The sequence below is a fragment of the Meriones unguiculatus genome, chromosome X (assembly GCF_030254825.1).
Source record: "Meriones unguiculatus strain TT.TT164.6M chromosome X, Bangor_MerUng_6.1, whole genome shotgun sequence".
NCBI lineage: Eukaryota > Metazoa > Chordata > Mammalia > Rodentia > Muridae > Meriones > Meriones unguiculatus.
The window spans coordinates 32,314,227-32,341,919 of NC_083369.1; the positions used below are offsets into that span (position 1 = coordinate 32,314,227).

Consider the following 27,693-nt stretch of genomic DNA (forward strand, 5'->3'; position numbering starts at 1 on the left):
TTAGAGGGCATGGACACAGGCCATCTCATCTCCCAGGTCCTCTTCGTCAAAGTGGGAGAGAATAGACTCCTCATCACTGTAAAGGGAGGTGGTCCTCTGTGCCAGCAGGTCACTGGCAGCACTGTCCATCTCGTCCAGTGTCAGGTGACATGCATCTGCAATCTCCTGCTTGGCCAGGGCCACAAATCGTGGGTCTTGGGCAAAAAGGCCTAGGCCTTCAGAGATGAGCACCTGCAGGCAGTTGGGGGTGGGGAGTCCAAGTGGGATTAGTATTGATCAATGGCACAATGTGCACAGAGTGGTCTCTGTGAATAAATAATTTGCATACAGCATGAAGGGACAGGGTCAAGTACAGTATGCCAAGAAGAGAAATTTCTACAAGCTCAACATAGAGTCTGGCCACAACTTGACCCCCTTTCCCAGTGCCCACCTCTGCCCTTTCTCCCACACCCATCTGGACTCACAGCCTCCACCAAACTGTCAGCACTTCCTCTCTTGCCGTGGCTGGGATCCAATGGAGCTCCAGGTACTTGCAGACAGGTGAAGGTACGCAGTGGCCCACTGACCTTGCCAAGGTATCCCCGACCCACTGTAGCTTCCTCCACCAACAACAGTGGGGCATATAGCAGTCGACTCTTCTGAGGAGGAGCTGCCCAGGAGCCCTGGGTCAAAATAAACAAACACCAGAGGAGCAAAGGATTGGTGAGGATGAGGGTCTACATTTCACTCTTGTGAGTTCTGCCCTGTTCTATATACACAACCAGAGTGACACTGAATGGGTGTAAATCGAAGGAGAATTAGATGACTCCTTTTTTTGTGGAGCTCAAACCCAGAGTCATAAACATGGTAGGCTAATGCTCCATGAATTAGCTACACCCACAGCTCCAGACTTGAATTTATGCCAAAGTACAGAAAGCCTCTGTTTGCATGCATTATGTGCTATCTGTCTGTCTGTCCATCAACCCTCCAACCCACCCACCCATATCTATCTATCTATCTATCTATCTATCTATCTATCTATCTATCTATCTACTTATTTGAGACAGGATTTTTTTTTCTATTACCAAGGCCTATAATTTACTATATAAGCCAGATTGGCCTCAACTTTTCAGCAATCCTCCTGTGCCAGCCTCACAAAGGCTGGGATTATAGGTATGAACCACCCCATCTAGGTGCTTTGATTCTTTTGAAACAGAGTCTCATGTGGCCCAGGCTAGCCTCAACTCTATATGTAGCAGAGAATAACTTTGAACTTCTAATCTTCCTATGCTTACCTCCCAAGTGATAGGATTACAGGTGCATGCCATCATAGCTGACTCAAAAGCATGGATTTCAATGTCAAGAGGGGAGGGAAGAGGTACAGAGGTAAATGAGCAGTTCAAAGCACCTTCTGTACAACCCTTGGGACTAGAGTTCAGATCCAAGCACCCATGTAACAGTCCAGGCCTCCCATGCATGTAACTCTACCTCCAAGGGAAGCAGAGGCAGGAAGATCACTGGACATTGAGGGCTTCCTGCCTAGCCAAGAAAATGGGAGCCCTATGTTCAGGAAAAGACCCTACCTCAAAGTAATGGGTGGATAATGATGGAGGAGGACACTGAACCGCTTTCTGGACACATCACACTCCTATGGGTAAGTGTATCCACATACACACATGCACATAGACACACAAAGACACACACACACATACAAAAATTAATGTGAATAAATAAATACTAAATATTTAAAAATGTTCGTTGTGTTGCTTACTAGCTTTGTGACTACTGGTAGATAAACTCTAAGCCTCAGTTTCCTCTTGTAAAATGGGGACAGCCAAGCCATTTCATAGGTAGGGATTATGTGTATTTCTGAAATGCATGTTTTTAAAGTTCAGCCTAAGATGCTATATCCCTGAAGGCCACAGCATTCCTTTTCCTCACCTGAGCCCTGCCTAGTCCTGAGGTTCGTCCACGATGGTAGGTGCCTGGGATGGGTAAATCTTCACAACTGCCCTGGCGTTGCAGACACTGGATACTGAAGGAGGGCTTCCGACCTGGTGTGAAAAGAACAATGACCATCCCTCTTGCATTCTGTTCTGCTAATCCTTAGGGTTCCCTAGGCTCCATTTTTTTGGACCTGCTTACCTACAGGTGTTGGGGGCAGCAAACGTCGGCGTGGTCCATGGTGCCCATTTACATGCCTCTGCGACCAGTGAGGTGGCAGAAGGACTGGGTTTGAGGGAGTCCCTGCCTGCTCATCCAAGTAGGGGGTCCTGTGGAGAACGCAGAGCTGGCAGTGAAATCAGGTCTGGGATTCAGAGTTGGGGTACCAACACTCCTGCCCTCCCCTGCATGGCCCTTGTGGTGTAGACACTGTACCAGTCAGGGACTTCCTGTTCCTCATTCTGATTGTCTTGCTCGCCTTTGAGCTGAGTAGTTCCTTCTTCTGGGATAGTGAACATGGAAACCCTAGAGCTTCTCCTGGGGAAGTGATGCGTATTAGTGAGACTAGGTCCTAACCCCCTGCCCCCCGGCTCCCTGTTCCTTTCATCCCATGCATATCCCATCCCCTATTCAAATACTAGGATTTACAATTACTTTTAGACAGGATCTTACTATGTAGTCCTGGCTGACTTGCAACTCACTATGTATACCAGGCTGGTCTTGAAAGCAAAGAAAGCTGTTTACCTCTGCCTCTTGAGTGCTGGGATTAAGGGTGTGTGTCGCCATACTTGATTTGTGTTAATCTTTTGCACTGCATTTTTAAATTTTTTTTGTTATTCTCTTTTTTATATTTCTCTTGTTACCCTGTGATTTGTCTTTGTTTTTTTGTTTTGTTTTTGTTTTTGTTTTTGTTTTTTTTTGAGACAGATTTGCTCTGTGTCTTAGAACTCTCTCTCTAGACCAGGCTGGTCTCAAATTCACAGATACCTGTCTCTGCCTCCCTAGTGCTGGGATTAAAGGCCTGTGCTACCATTGCCTCTCTCTCCTTTTTTAAAAACAGGGTCTCAGATTCTCTTTATAGCCAAGAACAACCTTGAACTCTGGATCCCCCATGCCTTGACTCTACCTTTTAAGTACTGGGATTACTGCTCTGGCCCATCCACGTATGACTCTCACTTGAGCCATTGAAATATCTTTCCTTTCCAAAGTTCTTCTTGATGGTCCCTAGCCTGCCTTCCATGCCATCCAATACACTGTCTAGTCTTTCTCCATTCTCACAACCTTCCCCAGATGCTTGACCATACCTGTGGGGTTGGGATCCAGCCTGGAGCACATTGGACTGCCTGGAGTCAGGAGCCACCCTATCATCATCACTAGGCCCAGTTGAGAGAGACTCTGGAACTTTCTCACTCACAGTTGGAGATGCTGAATTCCTGGAGCTCCATCGAGATTGGGGCTGGGAGTCTACGGAGTCCTGAGGAGAGTAACTTGGCTTAGTGTTTCATCAATGTAATGGCTAAGTTATTGATCAGTGTTTCCCTCACTGGTCCACGGGGAACATCGCTCCCTATGGACTGAATCAGGTCTTGTTTTCCAACAACCGGTGATAGGTATTGAATAGTTTTCCATTGTAGACGAGGCTTCTCTCCAGAGACAGTATGGAATTCACTTAGGGGTCTGAGGGAGCGTTTTACAGGCAAGAGTTTTGGTGGGGAGTAGAAACTTGTCCTCACTTTGTATGTTTCTGGGTTGTCCTCCTCAACCTCCTGACCCACTGCCTCTTCCTCTTCTTCCTCAGAGTCATAGGTAAGGGCTTGTCGGATCTCAGGACCCAAGTCCTGTAAGCTTCTTAGACCAGCCTGTGGGTATGGATGGAAAAATTGGTAGCTAAAGGTCTAAAGTGCCCCTCTATGAGCTTGCTTCCCATACAAGAGTGTGTGTGCCAGGGCTTGGAGGAGCCCTTGACCCCCTGTGAGGCCTAGGTCTCTGTTTTTTCCTCTGTGATGTAGGTTTCATGAGATCAAGAGGGAAGTCAGCCCCACACACGTGGCAACACAGCACCCTGTCCCTCAGACCTGAAGGGCAGAGGATGTGCTCCTTGGGGCTTCTGTTCCTAGTAGCCCTTTTTCTTTCCTTCTCCGGAATTTTCGGAAATAATCCTGGATCAGAAATGTGGCATAGAATTTGCCCACAGTGACTTCCTCCTCTGGGACAAGAAAAGAGGGCAAAGTCACATAGGGCTTTTCTACACTGCTACTGCTATCAGAAATAATCTGGGAAGACAATTACAGAGCTGGGGGTGGGCAGCTCACCATCTGGAGGGGGGATGACCTCATCCAACAATTTCTGCTTTATCCGCTTCCAGATCTTTTTGATGACCATCCGAAGCTCCTGGTTAGCTTGATCCAGGTTCCCTGCAATGCAGGAGAGTATGGGGCAGGGGAAATGGGAGAAGTTGCTCCTTATTGCTGCTGCTGGTGGGGGCTTTGCTTTGAAGCTTCACATCATTACTATCAAATAAGGTCTCGAAGCAGGTCTGGAGACGCCACGGTCAGCCATTTTGAGGTTCAGAGTTTGGAGATGTATGTCTGTCATTCTTTGCATTTGCTTCCTGAATCTTCCCCAGGGATCCTTTGACTCCTGATCCTCCCTTCCCCCATACCTTCTGTCTTGATCTTCAGGGATGTCCGCACCAGGGAGAAGAGCGTAGCGTTGAATGTCACTGTTCCATCTGAGTTGAGGGGCACATTCATTGCCACAAGTCTCTATAAATGCCAGAGACATAGAACCCACTCTGGGAAAATGTTCAGGATGCCCAGGGCAGAAAGCTTTGTGAATGTAGTTATATACCCATCCCTACCAAAGGCAAGTCCCTTTCCCTTCCCATAAAGTATAGAGCCTTCCTGGAGGGTCAGCAGGTGAGTGGGTGGGCAGGCACACAGACCTTGCAGGCCACTCGGTGTGGGCACAGCTTTCCAAATCCCAGTGGTGGCTGGATGCGTCTCAGCAGGGCAACCACATCCAGGTGCTTGATGCGGCCCCTGGGGTAGTTGGAGAGGTACCACAGGATCAACACTACTCATTTAGGTATTTCTTAAGTCCCCATCCTTAGCCAATCATTCCCTCCCATGCCAACACCTTAAGGCTCTGCAGGGAGGAATACAGATGGAGAGGTCAGATAATGGGTCAGTAGAAACCTCTTTGCTGATGGGTGATGGGATGTGTGGATCTGAACTTCTGGGACCAGGGGGCCATGGAGGGAAGCATATTATCCCTAGGATTCTAAGTAAGAACTTAGAGGGTATACTTGGCTCCAGGGTCATATTCAGACCAGATCCTCTTGAATTCATCGAGGTGGTGGGGTCCAAGAATAGACCAATCTCTGGTTAGATAATCAAAGTTATCCATGATCACAGCCACAAAGAGATTTATAATCTGTGGGTGAATGAGCAAGCAGAGTTAAGCAAAGGAACAGAGTTGGGTTTGGGAGATGAATAGGAGCTGGGATGATCTTTTTTAAATATTATTTTTATTTTTATATTAATTACAGGTTATTTACTTTGTATCCCAGCTGTAGCCCCCTCCCTGGGATGACCTTATATGGGTCACTGGGTTACAAGCTCTTTGGCCGAACTTATTGTTGGGACAGCCCTCTCAAGATCTGGGAGGCCCAATTAAGTTGGACATCTCTGAATCACCCAAGGCCAGCCTCCATGGCAATAATAGTGACTGTGGGGAAATGGTTCTTACCAGAAAGGCGCAGAGCATGAAGAAGCTGATAAAATAAGCAATGGCAAAATTGCTACCACAGGTAAATTCCTCGCCTGGGCCAAAGTCAGACTCAGGGTCACATCGATTTCCAGGAAGGCTGGCAAGCATTATCTCTTGCCATGCCTCTCCGGTGGCACACCTGGGGAGGGTCAAACAGGGGTGGTATTCTGAGAAAGAGGCTATAAAGTCAAGTACAGATGATGGTGGAGGTCAAGGGAATTGAGGGGATGACTTTTCACCAGTGGTTACATTTTACATTTAGTAAGGGAGGTGTACGATGGGGGCACTGTGGGAGCCTTTTCCTTCGTTTCATCATATGGACTCTGGAAACTGAACTTAGGTTGCCAGGCTTGGCAGCAAATGCCTTTACTTGTTGAGCCATCTTACCAGCTTCCATTTCAATGCTTCAGCAACTAGCATGACCATGATAATGGCAGTTATAGAATATCTCTTACAGATGAAGGCACTGTAGACTAAAAAGGGGGGGGGGTCACAGCCAGAAAAGACCTCTGCTTAAATGGAACTCAGGCTACCTTCATATTTGCATAGCTTAGGCATCTTGGGGCCCCGAGAGGGTATGTGGGTACCCTAGGTATTCTGGGGAGCAAGGTAGCAGAGAAGTGGGGGTTTATCACCTGAACAGAAGCAGCACAGCCTGTGGAAAAGTCTGGAAATTGTTGTTTCGATTTATCTGTGTGCCGTCCTGAAGAGCCACCTTGCCAAACATCTATAGACATACAGAGGCTGTGTGCCAGGGGTGAACCTGTGTTCCCATGTGTTCCCATCCACTTCCCACTTCCTAATACCGAAGGGATCCTCATAATCTTCAAAGCAATTACTCATGAGTCCATTCTACACATGCAGACTTACCCTGGGTCATCTAGTTTGTCTATCTTTCTGCCCCTCCACCCCCATGGGTAGGTCTATCCAGTTTCTCAGACAGAAGGGTTCCAGAGGAGTATTCTCTAGGGTCTCTGCTTACCTGCATCCCAATGACTGCATAGATGAAGAATATCATTGCTATGAGAAGTGCCACATAGGGCAAGGCCTGTGAGAATGGGAAGGGGACAGATATTTCAAGTGCAGTTACAGAACTATACATCCCAGAATGCACCCTTCTCCCCCAGCATGGGCCTTCTGGGAGATATAGTTTATGCTCAAAGTTTCTTGGATTACATGTGTCTCCCAAATGTGGACACAACATTAAATAGAATAGGGTAAAGTTAGTGAAGCTAGAGGCATATTAGGAATTGAGAGCCCAGAGAAAAAGAAAGTTGGAAATGGTGGGTTCGACATGTCATAACAGACTGGGAACTGCAGTTCTGAGTGAGGAATTACCTGGAAAGACTTGATGAATGTCCAGAGCAGTGTACGGATCCCTTCACCTTTACTGAGAAGCTTGACCAGCCTCATGACTCGGAAGAGGCGGAAGAATGTGATAGATATGCGGGAGCTGTCCTCTGAACTCTGGAGTTAGGGATACAGTTGTGGGGGGTGCTCAGTTTGCACCAGCTCTAGCAGCTTATTTTCCTCATTCCTTCTCCCTCCCAGTTCCCAAAGCTCTTAGAAATCAGGCCTAACAAAGGTTAGGGAGAATTTCTAAGGACTTGTGGGCTGGGACAGATGGTTGAAAAAAAATTCCTGTTGGGGGTGAGAAGCTACCTCGCCAAGATGACCTCCATTCTGATGGGACATATGGCCAAAACAGAGGTGATAAAGGAGATGATATAATCATATGCCCAATGGGAAATGATGGTGCACACCCAGGGAATGATGGGGAAAGTTATCTGGTAGTAGATCAAGATGGTTACAAAGTTTTAATAGGGTAGAAGTAAAATGAGCAAGTAAAGGAGATGGTGGAGCAAAGACATTGAAGGAAAGAATGGAATTAAAATGTCATGGAAATAAGAAACAGTGGATGATCATTAGAGATGCCAGTGATGCAGAAATACAATTGGCAGCATTGTCAGTCAAGGTTATTACCATGTAATACCCATTGGATGAAATGCTGGAGCCAATGGAGCCAATAGGTTATGGTCATAGAGCCAGGAAAGAGCCAGTATAGGGGATGATGGAGCTGGTGGAAAAAAGTAGAGCTAACGAAGTAGTCAGAGGGATGATGGAGCCAAAGCAGGAGTCAATGGAGATGATGGAGCCATTGGAATGGGGTAGAGATAATGAAAGAGATAACAGAAATAATAAGGGGGGCATTATTCTATTATTCTATTATTGTAATTAGGAGGTAGCAAAGCCCATTGGATAGGCTGAAAAAAATGAAATAAGGGAGGTGGCTAGAGGAAGGAGTACTTTGGTAGAGCCCAGCAAGAACTCAAAAAAGATTGATCTAGAATGAGGAGTGCTCAATCTGTAGGACTGGGAAGGATGTGAGTGAGAGCTGTCTACCCAAGTGAAAGAAGGCTCTAGGGAGAGGGTAGAAGGGTTAGCACAAAGACTAGTTCTCACATTAACTTCTGTCACAGCAATGTCCACCACGCTGCCCACTACAATGAGAGCATCGAACGTATTCCAGGCGTCTGCAAAGTAATGCTGTGGACAGGAAGAAAACAGTGTGCTGTGTTCTCTTAGCCAGCAGACTAAGGGAGGGGACCACTGGATAGATGGTACTGAGGAGGCAGAACCTGGCTTGGACAAAAGATAACCTGTACCTGGGTCTCTCTCACTCCTTAGTGTTATGACTACTTGGTTGCTACTCCCCCACCCCAGGCTATGGAATGTGCTTCCTCCCCAAGGAGTTTATTCACTGGGTGTAGGTCTAGGGCATACCTTGGGTTTGAATGCGATGATTTTAAGCACCATTTCAACGGTGAAGAGGCCAGTGAAGACCATGTTGAGGATGTCCATGGCATAGTTAAAGGGAGCAGTCTGTTCATAGTGCTATGGGAAAATCACATGAGGACAGAGCCTAAGACAGAGTCACCCTACACACAAATACATAGTCCCTGACCTGAGCCTGGGTACATGGAAACACTGCCTGATAAAACTGTTTGCATTGTTTTCTCTTCTTATGGACACTGCAAAGCCCAGTACTTTTTTTGTTGTTGTTTTTGAGACAGTGTTTCTCTGTGGAGCCCGGACTGTCCTGGACTCCCTTTGTAGACCAGGCTGGCTTTGGAGTCACAGAGATCTGCCTGCCTCTGCCTCCTCGAGTGCTGGGATTACAGGCGTGCGCCACTGGGCCTGGCTGTAAAGCCCAGTTCTTGATTCTCAGAATGCCTTTCATTAAGGCAAGGGTCATTCTGGGAATGAAGCATCAACATAAGTCTCCTGCTGGTTGACAGCTTCTGTGAAAATATTTTTTATTTCACTAAAATATGCAAGAATTAGCTGGGTGGTAGTGGTGCATGCCTTTAGTCCCAGCACTCAGGGAGCTAGCGGCAAGTGTATCTCTGTGAGTTAGAGGCCAGCCTGGTCTACAGAATTCATTTCAGGACAGCCAAGGCTACACAGAAAAAAACTCTGTTTCAATAAACAAACAAACAAACAAACATACAAAAAGGCAAGAATTGCTGCTTGATGCAACATTTTTTTTTTCTTGCTTGAGTTTGGTATTGATGTCTGAAATAGTTGTTTTGTGATTATGAAGTAAGAACCAACTTATAGCAGAATGGTGCAGCAGGAAGATGGACAGAGCCTGGGTCACTGATCAATAATGAAAAGACAACTTACTTCTGTGTTCCTCAACATTTGAGATAAATAAGCAAATTATACTGACTCTAGGATGCACAACCTTTTTCATTAGAATCTGAGTTTGTAGTGTATTCTATAATCCACGACAGCTTGCAACAGTCATTGTGAAAACCATTGTTTTCACATTCCAGTATCTTTAAAAGCAGAATGCAGCTTTTGGCTATAGATTTAAAGAAAGGTTACAATATGATGCCAACTTAAGGCTCTCTCAGTTAGGCAGAGATGGGGGAAGGGGGTTGTTACTTGCAGCCCAATGCATTCTTAATAGCTCTCAAGGGATTGTGTGAAAAGGACAAATGTCTGCCAATGGTCAAGATGGACGGTTCAGACCTGCATGGCTAGGGCAACCGTGTTGAGCAGGATGAGCAGAAACATGAGGTACTCAAAGGCAGCGGAGTTCACAGTGGCCCACACGCGGTACTGATGCGGATTCTTGGGGATGTATCGGCGGAGTGGCTGGGCTTTGAGGGCATATTCCACACACTGGCGCTGCATAGTGGTATAGGGCATTGAGTGAGCAGGGGAGGTTCCCACGGTAAGGGGAGACAGGTTGGTAGCCATTGGTCAGGAGGTTACCTGGTTCTTGTCCAGCTCACAGTTTTGGTATTCCTGTTCTCCCTGGGCACGAAATGTGATGATAACAAAACCCACAAAGATGTTCATCATGAAGAAGGCGATGATGATGATGTAGACAATGAAGAATACTGATATCTCTACATGGTAATTGTAGATAGGGCCTTCATCTTCTGCGTGTGCATCTATGGCTTTGTATAGCAGCCTGTAGGAGACAGTGAGTGTTTGGGGGAATCCCAGCTACCTCCAACTTCCTCCCAGGCTACTTACCATACTCACCCCCAAATCTCCTGTCTGACATACCAACTCCCCCTAAATTTACAAACTAATTACTTGGAATTTCTATATATCTACAAATAACTTCCCACAAGGCTTTTAAAAAGTCCTAAATCTTTAGGGTTTTTGTTCGTTGTTCGTTGTTTTTTTTTTTTTTTTTTTTTTTTTTTTTGAGACAGGGTCTCACTATGTAGCCTTGGCTGTCCTGGAACTCAACTATGGAGGTTAAAGTGGGCTACACGGTAAGACCCTGACTCAAGAAATTAGTGGGTAGGGATGTAGCTTAATGGTTATATCATTTGTCTAGCATATACAAAACATGGGTTCAATTCTCAAGCACTTTAAAGAGGAAAAAGGAAAGAAAAAAAAAAAACCTATCCAGTCTTAAGATTTTCATTACATCCCCAAGATACACTCTCATCCCTTCCCAAGTGACCAAGTGATGCCAGGCAATTAATTATCTAGAATTATCTTCCCAGTCTCTTGTCACTCTCCCCACTCTCCAAGGCCCTGCCCCTCACGCAGGCCAGCCTTCAAAGGTAGAGACAGTGAACAGGGCCATCATGGCTGAAAGGACGTTGTCAAAGTTGAAATCACTGTTGACCCAGAGCCGCTCCCGGACCAAAGGCCGTGACACATCTCCATCAGGATAGATGAGGAAGGAACCCCTGTGGATGTTGTAGACAGGTTAGATGAGGGAGGAGGAATGGGGAGCTGTGGCAAAGGGTCTAGGGTCTTTATTATGGATGTGGCAGCACAAAGTGGTGTACCTAGACAACTTGGGTTCACAGCCTGCCCTTTGATTTCCTGGTTGGTTTAGTGTAAACCTTCAGTCTTATGCAATTTTTGTTTTCACCATCTATCTAAAAAGGGAGGATACTAACAGAATCCATCTCATTTGTTACAAGGGTTAAGTAAATCAATGAATGACTGCTAATCATGAAGGTTCACATGTATATAATACCATTACTTGTGAGGCAGAGGCAGGAAGAAGTTAGCAAGTTTGAAGACATCCTAGTTTATGTGCTTTCCAGGTCAGCCAGAAGCACACACTGAGACCATGTCTCATAATAAACAATCAAGATAATAAGTAACTCAAGTCAGACATAGTGGCACATGCTTGTTACCTTGTTTTTTTTTTTTTTTTTTTTTTTTTTTTGTCTTTTTATTATTTTGGCTTTTTTTTTTTTCCAGAGCTGAGGACCAAACCCAGGACCTTGCGCTTGCTAGGGAAGCACTCTACCACTGAGCTAAATCCCCAACCCCGTGGCATATGCTTGTAATCACAGCAACTCAGGTGACAGAAGACGAAACTGGTGAGTTGCAAACAATTTCGAGAGTTTTAAGGCTGTCTTGAAACATATTGAAACCAAGGCTCAAAACAAAACAAAACAAAACAAAAACAAATAAGGGTCAGCAAAATAGCTCATTGGATAAAGGTTCTTGCTTTTTAACCTGATGATCTGAGCTCTATCCTCAGAACTCACATGGTGGAAGGAAGAAACCAGTTCCCTCAAGTTTTTCTCTGATCTCCACACATGTGCAATGGCATGCATATTCTCCATATGAATAAATATGTGGATGCAAAACAACGACAAACTAATTTCCAGAACACAGTTGGCATAGCATCAACATCACTGTCATTAACTCTTTTTGCCATCCAGGGGAAAGCAGTTCTGCAAGTGGCCAAAGTTTCTTAGCACTGACTGTATGCCAGACACTGTGCTGGCTCACCACACAGACACTCTACTGTGTATGCATAGTCCATGCACTCTCTACTTCTCTTAATGGCCCCATGAAACAGGCACTCTTTTTATTCCCACTTAATCTCTTGAACTAACTGGGGCTCAACAAACTGAATAAATGCCTCCAAGCCTCAGGAAGTGGGTTTCAGTCAGGGATTCCTGTCTTCATGGTCTTTGCTTAAAACCTCCTCCCTCTACAAACAGCTTGAGATGGAAGCTGGCATTCAGAGCAGGAAATTGCAAGGGGTTCAGGGTGGAGGGTAGGTAACACTGGAGAATGTGGTAAAAGGTTATGGGGAATGTTTGAGGACTTGCTGAGATAGATATAAGGGCTTCTATGATATGAGAACTCCTGAGGTTTATCTTGGAGCCTTTAGGGGATTTTGAGGGTCTTGGGGACTTTTAGGAAACCAGACATGTTTAGAGTTTTTGGTAAGAGGCTGTAAGTAGCTTCAGAGAGTTCTGGATTTCTCTATGTGATTTGGGAGTGGTTCTGGATCCCATAGAGGGCAACCACTCACTCACTTGCATTCTTTCAGGGTGTGTTTGGCCTCATCAGTGCAGCTGTAGAACTTTCCCTGTAGGGAGAAAATCTGTCAAGAAGGTTTACCATTCACCCCCACCTTGACCCCTGCCTGGACCTCTCTTGGGATGTCCTCTACCTTGAAGAGCTGAACACCAATGCAGGCAAACATGAACTGGAGGAGGGTGGTGACAATCATGATGTTTCCGATGGTCCGGATGGCCACGAACACACACTGCACCACATGCTGCAGGAGTATGTGGTTGCAAGTCAGAGTCAGGGATACATGGTCAAAGGGCAGTACTGTGGGAGAGCGTGTATGGATAGCAACAAGGAATAAGTGATTTCTAGGCAAGGATATGTAGTCACATATCAAGGACAGGAATCAGAGAAATGTGGCTATTGGTATAGCCACTTGTACGGAACATGGTTCAGACCGTATGGCCAATAATACATGGTCACTTGTGGAGTTCAGGCTGCAAAGTCATGTCTTTGTGCAAATAGTCAGTTGGATCAGTGATCCTGACCCAGAGCCTAGGTCTTTTGGGTTTGGGTGAGCCTGGCTTACCTTGAGTCCCTTGGCCCTGTTGATGGCTCTGAGAGGCCGCAGGACTCGGAGTACTCGGAGAATCTTCACAACTGAGATGGCACTGGAGCTGTGGAACGGGAAGTTTTCACACCCCAATTAGGGCTTGGTCTTGGTTCTGGAAGGAGTGGGGTGATCAGGAGGAAGTGTGACTCACTGGATGCCAAAGGAGATGAGGGACACGCTGACCACAAGCAGATCCAGCATATTGAACCAGCTACGGCAGAAAGAGCCTCGGTGTAGGAAGGCCCCGAACACTGTCATCTGGGGATCAGATGAGATTGGACTAAACCTCAGACCTGAGGATAGCAGGTGGGGAGGAGGGGAGAAAGACCAGAGAGATATGTGCTGGGGGTAGGCAGAGAATATGTTGGGCAACTGAGGGAATGGTTTGCGGTCCAGTAATCACCTTTAGTAGAATCTCCACAGTGAAAATGGAGGTAAAGGCATAATCGAAGTATCCCAGAATCTGGGAAAGTGAGAAAGATGAGGAACATTGTCATAACTAAAGGGGATTGGTACATATTTGTGTGTCTTCCTTCCTTCCTTCCTTCCTTCCTTCCTTCCTTCCTTCCTTCCTTCCTTCCTTCCTTCCTCCCTCCCTCCCTCCCTCCCTCCCTCCCTCCCTCTCTCTCTCTCTCTCTCTCTCTCTCTCTCTCTCTCTCTCTCTCAGACCTCACTCTGCAGCCCAGGCTGGCCTAGGAGTTGCAATAATCCTCCTGTGTCAGCCTCTCAGATACTAGATAGAAATCCAAGCAGGTACCCATGCCAGCTTGTGTGTGCACCTCTCAGGATAAGTCTTGCTCTCCTTCCTCTTTCCCTCTCAGCATCAGGAAAGACTTTTATAAATACCAAAGGTTAGGCCATCTGAGATGAGGGCTTAGATTTAGATTCCCCTGTCTCTACCCAGCCACATAAGTGCCCTTGGCCTGTTTAACCTGAGCAGAGATTCCCTCCTCCCCCCAGTCAAATCCTGATCCTGATCCCTTGCCCCACACTTCTCTGATTATGGAAACGGTTGGTGGCTCTGTATTCCACACCATTACTGATCCTCTTTCCTAGCCCAGTGAAGAGTCTTCTCCTGGTTCCTACTCTGGCTTTAGCTTTGTGCCCAGGAGAATGTCCCTGTGAATTCCTCCTAGCCCTCAGCCATGGACTCACATGGTTGCGGAAGGAGTGGGCTCGGATGGGGTCCTCAGCAGCCAGGGACACACTGCTGAGGATGATGAACACCAGGATGAGACTGGTGAAGATATGATGATGTATGAGAGTGTGGCAGGCTTTCCGAAGTCTGGGGAGTGGAAAAAAGGCAGGGATTAGAAGCCAGGATGAGAGATTACTGGGAGATCCAAAGGGATATATCTTTGTTCCATTGCCTTTTAGATAGTTCAGGGGCTCCACACCTGGCCAGCCCCTGTTGCCCTGTCCTACTGCCACTCCTATCACTCACGGGTTGGTTTGGCTGAGGCAGAAGAAGGCACTGCCTTCAGGTATGGGTACCACCTTCTCCTTGGGTACGACTTCATGCAAGAGTTCCACATGCCCTGCACCACCTTCCTCTTCCTCCTCCTCTTCCTCCTCTTCCTCCATGTCTGGTGCTGGGAAAAGGGCAAAAAGAAAAATTCGCTGAGAAAAATCAATGAGAAGCTCCTGGAACTCTGCTTGACATAGATGAATTCCTCCCATTTCCTGCTCAAATTCTCAGCTCCTCAGGGAAGGGATCTTACGTCTGCTTTGTTTAATATGGTGTGCCCAGCTCTTAGAACAGCGCCCAGGACACAGTGAGAACCTGGTAAATGTGCTTAGTGAGTGTTCTGTGCACACACAATTTGATAATAAAGGCTCTAAGAAGGCACACAGTAAAATAAAATGTCCATTTCTCTTGTTTAACCTTGGTGTCCCAAATGTTGTTGGCTACACACCAAGCCCATTCATTCACCTCAGAATAATCATTTTTGCCATGCTCAAGATTTACGTAGGGCCTTGCACATGTTATGCGAGCACTCCACCACTGAGGTATATTCCCGGTCCTTATTTATTTATTTTTTGAGATAGTGTCTAGAGTCTCTAATACAGTCCATGCCGACCTGGAACCCACTATTTAGGACACGGTGTCTTTGAATTTGCGGCCTTTCCCAAGTGTTAAGACTACAGGCATATACCACCATGTCTATTGCCATCAGGGTGATACTGGAAGAGTTTTCTGGCCAGAGATTTTTTTTTCAGGGGTCAGTTCTCTGGGTTCTCTTCCCAAGACTCCATGTCTCCTGCATCTGACTACTTGCCTGCTCCTTCACTTTTTGCACCCTCTGCTTCCTCATTCTCTCCACCGGGTACCTGGAGACAGCAAGACAGGAGTCCTCAGTTGGGGAAGAGACGCTAGGACATGGACACAAAGGAGGCACAGAAGGGACAGGGTACTGTGGAAATGAATTGGCGGAGGATGAGGTTGAACCCATGCACACATTGATAGGAATGGGTGGGAGGGGAATGTATAGACAACTTCTTTTCTTTAAGATATTTTTTTTTTTGAAACAAGGTTTCTCTGTGCAACCCTGGCTGTCCTGGAACTCACTCTGTAAACCAGGCTGGCCTCAAACTCAGAGCTCCGTCTGCTCTTCCTCCGGAGTGCCAAGATTAAAAGCATGTGCCACCATTGCCTGGCTGAAGACTTCTTTTAATTATTTTAAATTATGTATCTCTCTCTCTCTCTCTCTCTCTCTCTCTCTCTCTCTCTGTGTGTGTGTGTGTGTGTGTGTGTGTGTGTGTGTGTGATGCAGGTGACCTAAGAGGCCAGAGGACTTGCATCTCCTGGACCTGGAGTTACAGGTGGTTGTGATCTGCTTGACATGAGTCTGGGAACCAAACTCAGGTCAGATCAGCAAGTACTATAACTGCTGAGCCATCTTTCTGGATCCCCCACCCCTTTTAATAAATAGGGTCTCACTTTATAGCTCTGGTTGCCTGGAACTCACTCTATAGTTCAGGCTAATTTGAAGCCCATGGAGACTCTCCTGCTTCTACTGGGATCAAAGGTGTTCATCACCACACCCAGGCTTCTAACTCACCGACACTGTGTTCTCCTGAGCAGGATTTCCTTCATTGTTCTTCTCTCTGCTCAATAATAAGCAGATGATGATGATGATGATGATTATTATTATTATCAGAAATAAAGGCTGATTGCTACAGGTAGTAAGATATGGATAAGGCTGGGGTGGGCACTGCTGTCAGGGCAGACCTTTCTTCGGTCTGCTTTTTCTGTTCTCAATGCCAATAGTCTATCCTCGCAGTAGCCAGGAGGAGCCTGAGAAATCCAAACACTCCCCTGCCTATCTCTACCAAGAACAAAAGCCTAAATCTCATTCTGACTCGGAATATCCCCAGTCTGGCCCTTTTATTCCTCCCATCTAACCCCATTCTCCTTCTGACTGCATTTCTGCGTCACTGGTAGATGTGTTTGTTTTTTGCTTGTTAATGGTGCTGGAGATGGAAACCAGAACTCCAAAACAGGTAAATTTCTTTCCTCTAAGCTATGTACCAAACCCTGGTGTTTTGTTGTGGATATGTTAACACCACCACCATCTCAAAGGAGCAATCTTATTGAACTTCATCTCCTACATAGTCTTAATATGGAACCTAGGTTGGCCTTCAACTTTTTATCCTCCAACCTCAGCCTTCCAAGTACTGGGAATATAGGTATAAACCTCCAGGCTTGGTTTCATTTTTCACTATTGCTTTGCTCTCTTTTCTGTTCTTTCAATACTTATTATTAACATATCCTGTTTTTTTTTTTTTTTTTTTTTTCTTGAGACAGTCCATGACTGGACAGGAACTCACTATGTAGACCAGGAGGCTCTCTAACTCGAAGAGACAAACCTGCCTCCAAGAGTCACAGCACCTGACTTATTAACATATTCTTAAAATTACATGTCTATGCTCTTGTATTTTGCCTGCGTTCTTCAAGCTGAAACAGTAAGGACTCTGGCTGCCTCAGTCTATGCTGTCTCCCTAGCATTTGCAACAGGGCCTAGCACAAACTGTCTGCTCAATAAATGTGTGTTGAATGGATTAATTAATTAGGCCTATAGCTGGAGCTAGGACATTCCCAGCACACACACACACACAAAAGTCCTGTGGGATGTGTGTTTGTGAGCTCCAAGTCAGAGATCTTAGGGAAAGGATGTCTTGGAGATGGAGCCAGACTCACTTGCCCTTGTCTTTGGCAGTGCCTGCATCCCCACTGGCTAGGTTATCCACAGCAATGGCAAGAAACACATTCAGCAAGATGTCTGGAATGAGCTCAGGTTGCAAAGACGGAGAAACAGCCTGCCTGTGGGCTGCCCAGGCCTGTCCCCCCAACCCCCGATGACCCTCATCCTGTTCTCTTCAGCCCTCCCTCCCCAAATCTCTGAGGATACAGTTGCCACAGATGAAGAGGATGATAAAATAAACACACACCAGCATCCCTGGGAAGAAGGGGCCACCGTAGGCCATGATACCATCATACATGACCACGTTCCAGTCTTCACCTGTCAGGATCTAGGGATAGAGCGTCATCAAAAAGTTCTTGGGACTTCCTATAACTCCAGGCCCTACCAACACACTCACACACACACACACACACACACACACACACACACACACACATATCTCAGGGTCATCAGGCCATACCTGAAAGACAGTAAGGAGGGCTTGAGGGAAGGTGTCAAAGGTGCTTCTCTTGGTGTGGGTCTGGTCGAAGTTGAACTTGCCCCCAAATAGCTGCATGCCAAGCAGGGAAAAGATGATAATAAAGAGAAATAGGAGAAGCAGCAAGGATGCTATGGACTTCATGGAATTGAGCAAGGATGCAACCAGATTACTCAGGGATGCCCAGTGCCTGCAACAGAGATAGAAAGCACAGAATTCACATTCGGTCCCCTGTAGAGTCAGGACCTCCAACTTGGGATACACTGGGGCAGATGGGGTTAAAATAAATTTTGGTAGTGAAGTTGGGAGTGATTTCTGGAACTGAAGTGTGATAAGAGTAAGAAAGGCCAAGAGATGGTGGTACACTCTAATCCTAGCTCTCAAGAGGCAGAGGCAGAGGCAGAGGCAGGTGTATCTCTGTGAGTTTGAGGCCAGTCTGTCCTACAAAGCTAGTCCAGGACAGCCAAGGCTACACAGAGGAGCCCTGTCTTGAAAAAAATAGTAAGAAATGAGGGTACCCCTAAGTTTGGAATTACAGTTGACATTAGAGGTGTTGTGGGAGATGAAATTAGGGTGGGGGTGTAGATAGAATTGAGTTTCCTGTTGATACTGGAATGAATTGGGCATGGGGCCATGGTGATTTGGGGTTGGGAAAAAGTTCTGATTGAAGGTTGGTATAGGAAAAGGGATAAAGAGGAGCTTGAGGCTAAGTAGAACAGAAAATGGGGTTGCAATTGCTGACAGGAGTAGAGATGCATCAGAGAATTGAGAATGGCTCAGTGATAGGACTTGGGTGGGAGTTAGGGATGAGGCGGGAGATTGGGTTGGGTTTGGGATTAGCGAGTGGGCCAGTGGATGATGGGTAGTTGAGGTTGGGGTTAGTGAAAGCACTATGGCTGGGATAGGAGATGAGCATGGAGATGGGCTTGAGGAGGGGGGTACAGTTAGATTGGGAAATGGGATGGAGACGAAGGAGGCACTATTCCTGGGTAACTCTCCTCTCCATGAGGGTAGGAATTTGTTCTTGTTTTGTTTTCCTAGGGCCTAGAAGGTCAGCATGCAGCAGTAGGTGCTCAATGGAAGTTTGCTAAGTGAATAAGGAGGCTGATGAAATCATTGTCAGAGCTAGGGTGTGTAGAGATGGGGCTGGGTTTTGGGCCCCATGCATACATACCTGGTGACCTTGAAGATCCTGAGGAGGCGCACACACCGGAGCACTGAGATGCCGAGAGGCTGCATGGCCTCCATCTCCACCAAAGTGGTTTCTAGGATACCCCCACAGACCACGAAGCAGTCAAAGCGGTTGAAAAAGGAGGCAACATAGACAGAGGGGCCCAGACCGTAGAGTTTGAGAAGCATCTCAACCGTGAAGAGGCAGAGCAGTACTTTGTTGGCGTACTCTGTGTGGGAGGGGAATAGTAGGTGAGCAGGTCATGCTGACATTTAGGAAGCCAGGAGCTTTGGTGTGATCTTGGGGTAGCAGAGAGCAGGCCAGGTATGAGCCAGGGTTTGACTGGGGTTAGGGACTGAGGTGACTTTGTAGGTCAGAGCGAGTGAAGTTTAGAGCTGGGCTAGAGGATCGATTTAAGGTGGGGGCCAGAATCAGCCTTTGTAAACTCAAGACAACACCAATATCAATGGTACAGTTAACATCTAGGATTTATTATTTTTAAATTATTATTTTTTATTTATATCTTATGCTTTTGGTTCTGGTGACAGAACCCAGGGCCAAACACATGTACTCTACCACTGAGCTATACCCCCATTTCCAAGCCTAGGGTTTCTCTGGGACTGAACTGGTTTGGGTGGGGTTAGAAACAGGAACAGTGACAAAATTGGGATTGGGATTGTAGGGAATAGTAACAGTTGACACTTGATGTAGGCCAAACAATATTTACAGTGCCGTCATGATGAGGACTCTCAACCTGAGCACTTAGGTACTAAAGTTCTAGCGGGAACAAAGTTTGAGTTTGGACATTTAAAATACTGAGACTAGAGCTTGATGTGCATAGCAGGTACCACATAGGTGTGGCAGGGTGGGATAGGAGACGCTAAGGTTTCTGCACTCATCTGGATTGGAAGGTAGTAAGTATCTAGAGTCCCTGAGATGACTAGAGAGGCTGTGCTTGAATTTTTGGGGTAGAGGGAGCAAGGGATAAAGAAGAGAGCTGGCAGGCTGAGGTAGACCTTGGGTCTGAGTGAGCCACAGAGGCTGCCCGTGATGCTCCGAAGCGATGGTCAATGTATTGAGGAAGACGAGCAGCAGTACGGCCCAGTAGCAGGCGTTGGACTTGACAGCCCGGCGGCAGCGTGCACGGAGACCCCGGTTAACTCGGCGAAAGTGGCGGCTGAGCAGAGGAGAGCCCATCACCATCAGTGAGATGGCCTATGTCAGCCCGGTGTTCAGGGAGCCCAGAAGTCACATAGGCCTTGGAGGTGGGCCCAGTTTCAAAGGTATGGTGCCAAAAGTTTGCACAACTTTCACAACTTACCAGACCTTGGTTTTCATAATCTTGTTTCTAGAAATGATGGGAAAGGGAGGGGGTGTCATAAGGAGCTGAGAGGCAATCAGCAGCTGTGACTGGACATCAGGGGCCAAGGTCAGGGTTTGAAGCTAAAGTAAAGAGGAGGGTGGGTGCAATCTGGGCTACTTAGGGTTCAAGGGCTGGGATCCCTCACAGGCAGCGTGTACAGCTGGCCAGGGTCCCCTCCTCTTCATCCTCGTCTCCTGGGGTGTCTGTCATGGAGCCAGTGTCACTGGCTGGGAGGCTGGCTGTGGGCAAAGTGAGGATAGAGGTCAGGACCCAAAGACTTTAGGTCCCACTTTTGGGTTTTCCTTCTGTCCTCTCACCCTAGCTTGCCCCGCCCCTTGCTGGAGTGATCCTCACCATGGCTGCTGGTGGAGTGTGTGGAGCGAGTGGAGTGACTGAACCATCGTAGTCGCCCGCGCCTCCTATTGGTCAGCTCTGACAATTGTGGCCCTGTGGGGATAGATCCAACTGGGAAGGATGGCCTGGAGGGCAGAATTAGGGTCAGTTCTAGATGACAAGGTACTAGTTGGAGTCTTTGTATCTGAGTATGGGTTGAGCTTCTGTGTCCTGAGCTAGATTTGGGGTAAAACCTAGGGTGGCTGCAGGCTTGGTCTGGGTCTCAGGAGGGCAATCATATCTGGGGTAGGAATGAAGTTGGGTTAGAATTGAGTTGCCTACGATGGCCGGCCCGTCCCTCTTCAGCAAGAGAAGCCAAGTTGCCATCTACTGAGGGGTCATGAAGGTCTAACTCCTCAGCCTGTGTGATCCAGTCCAAGTAGCCCCGAAGGTCCTCTTCCATCTGCTGCTTCTCCCGAAGCTTCTGAAAGTCACCTCGTGCTTTCGCCTTTTCTCTTTCCTTGGAGAACTCCCTGGAGCAGGAGGGGAGAAGACTACATAAGGAAGTCAACCCCAGGAACCTTGCCTTTTTCATCCTAGCTGCAATAACCTTTTAGTTGCTCTTTGGATATGCCCAGGACATTCTAGCCCCCAAGCCTTGGCACTGGCTGTTCCTAGAACTTAGAATACTATCAACACCTTTGCAAGAAGTCTTGCCTGATTCTTAAAAGAATAACATTTATTTATTTATCGGGTGTCATGGCCTGTGGACCAAATAACAATCCAAGGGAGATGGTTTTCTCTCTCTCTACTATGTGGGTCTTGGGTATTGAGCTTAGGTCATTAGGCTTGGCAACAAGCATCTTTACCCACAGAGCCATGTTGCTGGACTCTGAAAAAAATATATATATATACACATACATATGACCTCATGTACTCTAGGCTGACCTTGAACTTGTCAAGCAGCCCAGGTTGATCTTGAACTTGTTATTTAGTCAAAATGATTCTCCTGCTTTGCCTCCTAAGTGCTGGATGATACATGTATACTCTAGAATTGCCTTGCTTGTATTTTTTGAGATAATGTCTCATTTCTAGCTCAGGGCCTCCCTAAACTTGTAATCTTTCCTGCCTCTTGCTGTTAGGTACAGATATGAATCGCTATACTTAGCTCTGCTGTTCCCATTTATTTCTTTAAAAAAAAAAGTTTTATTAGGCTGGGCAGTGGTAGCACAGGTCTTTAATCCCAGCACTTGGGAGTCAGAGGCAGATGGATCTCTGACTTTGAGGCCAGCCTGGTCTATAGAGAGAGTTCCAGGACAGCCAGGCCTACACAGAGAAACCCTGTCTTGAAAAACCAAAAAAGAAAAAAGTATTTATTACTTATGTGTGTGTGTGAACCTGCCTAAGTATATGTACAATGTTTACATGCAGGGGCCCTTGGAATCCAGAAGAGGGAATCAGCTCCCTTAGCACTAATGTTACAGGTGGTTGTGACCTGTCATGGGGGTGCTGGCAACTGAACCTGGATCTTCTGCAGATACTCTTGTTGTTTTTATTTTTTTGAGACAGGGTTTCTCTGTGTAGCCCTGGCTCTCCTGGAACTCACTCTGTAGACCAGGCTGTCATCAAACTCAGAGATCTGCCTGTCTCTGCTTCCTAAGTACTGGGACGAGAGGCATGAAACGCCACACCCAACGTTGGCAACCATTCTTTCCTGAGCTATCTCTCCAGCCCCAGATGTGGGGATTTTAATTGCATCATCTCCCTGTTTCTCTTTATTTTTCTTTTCTTTTCACAGTATACATTGTGTGTGTGAGAGAGACACACACACATTTACTTATCATGTGTTGCTATTATTGGAATCTTCCTATGAAAATGCAATGCATAACAAACCAGGGGTTTTCACCTTTCTTGCTCCATTTCTCTCATAGTGCGCGCCACACCATAGATGCTTAAGGTTGAATGATGAAGGAACACAGCAGATGAACGCATCAGTGTGCTGAGGATTGAGCCCTGAGCCATAGACATGCTAGACAAGTGCTCAGACTTTAATTTTTTTTAACTTAAAAAAAAAAAACCAGAGGCAGGGTCTCACTAAGTTGTTCAGGCTGGCCTTAAATTGGATACTTCTGTCCCAAGGAGCGGGGGTTCCAGGGTTGTACTGGCCAGCCTAGCTCATATGGGGTGTTTGGAAGACGCCTAGGAATTTAGCAGCACAAAGAGGCAGAGGGGGGGTATTGTAGTGGAGAATACCCAGGCTTCTCACCCACTTAGGACTCCAAGCACAAGGTTGAGGACAAAGAAGGACCCAAAGATGACGAGGCTCACAAAGTACACCCAAGGTAGTTCATACCCCATAGCATCTTGCATCTGGAGAGAGAGCACATTTCTCTTATAGCATGCGGACAGACAACCTGAGCTGGGGAAGAAGGGCCGGTGCAGCCTCCAAGCTGTGAGAGGGCTTGTTCACCTCACCCAATAGAGGACATCTGTCCAGCCTTCCATGGTAATACACTGGAATACAGTTAACATGGCAAAGAAAAAATTGTCAAAGTTTGTGATGCCACCATTGGGTCCTGGCCAGCGCCCACGGCACTCAGTCTGGTTCAGTGTGCATGAACGCCCAGAGCCAGAAGATGCACAAGGCGACGGGTCCTCCTCTGCTTCCATATCTGCAGAAAAATTGGAGCCCAGGGCTATGAAGCAAAGTGAAACACTAGTTCCTGCCACTCTGGAGCCCCATCCTCATTGAAAGTTTGTTTCAATATTTTTAAGGCAAAAGTAACCCTGGATTCCTCTGCTAGGGTCAAACCGCTGAAGGTTTCCGTTTGAATCACTAGGAAACTGAGTCCTTCCAACATGGGAAGAGTGAATGTGCATGAACCTTGTGAATTCATGAGAGTTTCTTGAAAAGAGGGTAGAGAATGAACCTACATAATTGCCTAAGGGCGAGTTGTGGAGTTTGCAGTATTAAATGCCACTAGGCAGACTGGGCCTGTGGGTGGAGTCTTGTGATACCTGCACAGCCATTACTGAGGGAGGGTTGTATTCTGAGATTTAGGGCAGAGTGTTGAATACAAGTTTGGCTACACTGGGGTAGAACCGAAGCCTAGAGACCGAGTCTTGCTAAGCTGAGCAGGCTTTCTAAAAATAAGAGGGGACCCAGAAGTGAAGGCAGGGGCCGTGTCCTGTCCTGTGAAAGGGTGTTGTCTGACCAGATCCCAGGAAGTAGCACGTCTTGTGCATGCGTCCGAGGAACAGCTCGAGTCCGATGATGGCGTAAATTATAATGACGAAGAGCACCAGCAGGGCAATGTGCAGCAGCGGCACAAGTGCCTTCATGATGGAATTGAGCACTATGTGCAGGCCTGTGGAGGGGAGGGATGAGCTCAGCGCATTTGTCCTCAGCCGAGCGCCCCACCTCCAACTCGGGTTGGGGGGCATATACTTACTCGGGACCCCAGACACCAGCCTTAGTGGCCGTAGTACCCTAAATGCCCGCAGTGCCTTCACATCAAAGCCTCCCGGCTTTCCTCCAGTATGCGGTGCATCACCTGGTCGCCCAGGTCCTTGCTCCAGCAGCACGCTGAACAGCCTGATGGGGGAGCATAGGATGGGGAGGGGAAGAGTCAGGCCTTTGGCTCCCACCAGTTCCCTCCTTTCTCTTTAGAAAAGCACAAGTCTCTGTAACTGGAAACGCAAACGGTTTAAAATATGTTCATATTCCTGATTCTAGTTGCCAAAGAGCAGCTGTCTGAAGCAGTTGCTTCTCTGAGCCCTGGAACTCAGAGGATTGCGAACTAGGGTGGGGTGCCCCTCCCCTTGCAGACGCGCACCCGACCACAACGATGATGAAGTCGAGCAGGTTCCAACCATTGCGAATGTAGGCGCTGGGGTGGAGCACCAGCCCATAGGCCACGATCTTGAGCACCGTCTCCACAGTGAAAATCACGAGGAACACGTATTCTACCTGTTCCTGAGGGCAGAAGTACGGGGTGGGGGGCAGTGAAGGCCTGGACTTATTTGGGGGCAGAGTCAGACACTGCGGGTGTGGGCACAGGTTCACTTTGCTTTTGCCAATACCGAGAGTGGGGTAGGGTAGGCCTCGTAGGGTGGGGTCTGGGTGGATATCTTAAGCTGTAGCTCTAAAGGAAACTGCAGACTGGCTGGGGATGGGGTAGGCCTCACCAAGTTGTGGTTAGCAGTGTTGGAGTCGTCCTCGGGGAAGGGGATATATACCCCCAATGCCACGCAGTTGGCAAAGATGGTCAGGAGAATGAGAATATCAAAAGGCCTCAGGTTGAACACACAGTTAAGGACCCAGGAAGAGTGATATTGAAAATTCCACATTCTCTTAGTACCCTCTCTACCCGGTTCTGATTCTAGACTTCAAGATTCTGACATTCTCAGTCCTACCCTGACCAAGGTCTTAACTTTGACTCCTCCCTCTCAACTATTATTATTATTATTATTATTATTATTATTATTATTATTATTATTATTATGAGAAGAGTCTTATGTAACTCAGGCTGGTCTCAAACCTCAAACTTGCTGTGTTATGTAGTTGAAGATGACCTGGATCAACTTCTGGTCTTGATTCCACCTTCTTATGGGAAGGATCACCACAAGGGAGTGCCTCCATGCCCAGTACCATGGGGTATTGGAGATTGAATCCCAGGGCTTTGTGCATGCTAGAGACACTCTACCGACTGAACATTCCCAATTTGAATTTTTTTGGAGACATGACCATGCCATGTAGCCCAGGCTGTCCTTGAATTTCCAGTTCTCTGCCTTGGCTTTCTAAGTTATGGGATTATAGGCATATGCAACCATGGACAACTTAGTGTTTGACTCTTGATCCTGGTGACCTTCTTTTCTCTAGACTTCCTCTCTATTCTAGTTCTCTCTCTCTCTCTCTGTCTGTCTGTCGGTCTGTCTCCCTCTCTCATTTGCAATGCTTTGGATTCAACTAAGGGCATCTAATACACTAAATAAATGCTATACCACTGAACTACTCTCCCACCCCAGAAATCTTCCCCCCCCCCAGTATTTGATCCTTGATCTCTCATAATCTCAGCTTTTCTCCATTTTAAGCCTGACTTAATTCTTGACTCTTCCACACTTGGTGATCCTTACCCCTTAGCCTCCCAGGATACTTCCACTCCACAATGCTGATGCAGGATCGACGAAGGGGATTGCTTAGGGTGAGGCAGAAGAGTGCTCGAGGTGATCTCTGAGCACTGGCCACAGTCTTGTGTTTGTTGTGCTGGGTCCTTCGTCTGGGGGTCCCCAGGCCTGATGCACCACTGGTATCAGTCCCCACGGCTGGAGGCCCAGGACACAGTCCCCATTCAGGACCAGGGCCTGTGCCATTGACTGGGCTGGGCTCTGGGGTGGTGTCTGTGTGGAGAAACAGAGTCAGGGAAGAGATGGCATGAGACAATCAGAGCAATTTCTAGTCTAACCCCATCCCTCTGTTTGAAGAAAGAACATGTCAAACTATGGAGAAGTGGGGCATGCTTGGGTTGTGGGTTGAGGGTTAACAATCAATGTTGGAATTAAGTTCAGGGTGGGGGGAGTTTGGCTGAGGAATGGAAGTGAGAGTACTTTCAAGCAAGGTAAGACTTGACTAGATGATCATCATGGTGTGCATTTTAACTTCAGGTCAAATTTCAGTGGTGGATTTTGGGTCAGAGTGGGTCTAGCCTTCATTGGTATAGGCAAGAATGAAGTTTGTTTGAGGTTTTATTTAGGGTTGAAGCTGGATATTTGAATGAGTTGGGCTTGGAATTAGGATCAAAGTGAGGGATAAATTTTGAGCAGAGTTTGCATTTTGCATTGGGGTTTTCAGCACACAGTTTCAAGACTCTGTAGCTTTGTTTCAGTTTCTGAGATGAGTAGTAGGTTGGCCAGGTTAAGATCCCTGGCTTTGAAGGAAATAAGTTGTCTGAATTAAAATTCTTACTACTATTTAGAAGTTAATACACAACCCTTTAGCCTCAATTTTCTTATATGTATAATGGGGGACGCCAATAATAGTTGCCTGCATTACAAGGATGTTATGAGGAAAGTTGAGCTCAGTATTCTTAAGAATGCCTAGTATGTGATACTATTACTCTTTCAAAATGAGGAAATCGAAAGGAAAAGTTAGTAATTTGCTGAAGTGGCTGAGTCAGGAGTCAAACCTGGGAATTCTGACTCTAGAGCCTTGCCATCTTACAATAGCATCAGCTGTATGTTCTTGCTCTGTATTTATTTTGTATTTGTAAAAGGGTCTGTTCAACCTAGACAGGTGGCTCAGTGACTAAGAGCACATAGTGCTCTTCCAAAGAAATGGGTTTGGTTCCCAGCACCCACATGGCAGTTCACCAGTTATAGGGGATGTGATACCCATTTTTTTTTTTACCTCTGCTGGCACTGCACACACATGGCACACATACATGAACTCGGACACATACATATAAAATAAATTAATAAAAATTGAAAAAGGGTCTGTGCTATTTCTGGGCAGCCAGGAAAATCACTCAGTAGCAGTACTGGTGTCTAGAGGTTAGGCGACCTTCAAGTTCACGATAAGGTCTGTGGCCATCATGAGGTTGAGACTCTAATGTCCCATGTGGTGGAGGTAGGGGATTGTCTTCTGGTTAGGAGGGTTTAGATTAAGGTTTAGTGTGAAGCCGGATTTGGAGTTAGGGGTGGAGTGAGTGCTAGGGTCAGGATTGAGTCTGGCTTTCATTTCGGAACTAAGGCTATGAATAAAGTTGGTGGGCTTTTGGGGTTAGCACATAGGCTAGGTTGTGGTGCATCAGAGATCAGGTGGGAAAGAAGCTCTATTAAGGGGTGTCTAGTACAGGAAGAGAGTGATGACATTCTAGTTCCCCCAGAGACTCTACAGAAATAGGATCCAGGTGGGCAGTAGGTAGGTGAGAGGATGAGGATGGACCAGGGCCCAGGGTGACTTCAAGGGTCTTCAGGGGTGCATGGCTGCTCTCACCTTTCCCGCCTTCAGATTCCGACATCCTCCTTTAGAGA

The 27,693-nt window shown here is 46.9% G+C and overlaps 1 protein-coding gene across 4 annotated transcripts; it reads right to left on the minus strand.

Moving 5' to 3' along the window:
- On the minus strand, positions 1–27,680 carry Cacna1f (calcium voltage-gated channel subunit alpha1 F). 4 transcript variants are annotated; one of them, XM_021658488.1, is made up of 48 exons: positions 27,656–27,680; positions 25,818–26,061; positions 24,850–24,955; positions 24,498–24,637; positions 24,114–24,256; positions 23,877–24,029; positions 23,137–23,333; positions 22,928–23,031; positions 21,039–21,194; positions 20,683–20,777; positions 20,474–20,567; positions 20,287–20,313; positions 19,982–20,142; positions 18,969–19,194; positions 17,777–17,984; positions 17,524–17,644; positions 17,313–17,394; positions 16,174–16,219; positions 15,391–15,442; positions 14,556–14,697; positions 14,267–14,396; positions 13,515–13,574; positions 13,263–13,369; positions 13,088–13,175; positions 12,659–12,766; positions 12,522–12,574; positions 10,773–10,919; positions 9,979–10,180; positions 9,733–9,891; positions 8,479–8,589; positions 8,158–8,241; positions 7,357–7,377; positions 7,033–7,161; positions 6,677–6,742; positions 6,330–6,421; positions 5,674–5,833; positions 5,231–5,358; positions 4,868–4,964; positions 4,586–4,688; positions 4,236–4,337; positions 3,999–4,129; positions 3,657–3,782; positions 3,228–3,397; positions 2,359–2,460; positions 2,125–2,252; positions 1,921–2,033; positions 465–662; positions 1–231 (listed from the first exon to the last, which is right to left on the minus strand). In XM_021658488.1, the coding sequence occupies exons 1-48, from the start codon at positions 27,678–27,680 to the stop codon at positions 1–3; spliced, it is 5,868 nt and encodes a 1,955-aa protein (XP_021514163.1). The 4 variants fall into 4 exon arrangements, with proteins under 4 accessions (XP_021514163.1, XP_021514160.1, XP_021514159.1 ...); XM_021658485.1 differs by having other exon boundaries at positions 20,683–20,775; positions 21,004–21,194; XM_021658484.1 differs by having other exon boundaries at positions 14,556–14,703; positions 20,683–20,775; positions 21,004–21,194.
- Between the last annotated feature and the right edge of the window lie 13 nt (positions 27,681–27,693).

What these genes read in the sequence shown, in the direction of transcription:
- Cacna1f (XM_021658484.1), bottom strand. Translation starts at nt 27,680, where the DNA reads ATGTCGGAATCTGAAGGCGGGAAAG. An exon ending in ACACTGCTAACCACAACTTG is followed by an intron (nt 24,638 to 24,849) that starts GTGAGGCCTACC and finishes TTCTGCCCTCAG; the next exon opens with GAACAGGTAGAATACGTGTT. An exon ending in ACTGCCAAAGACAAGGGCAA is followed by an intron (nt 16,220 to 17,312) that starts GTGAGTCTGGCT and finishes ATTATTGAGCAG; the next exon opens with AGAGAAGAACAATGAAGGAA.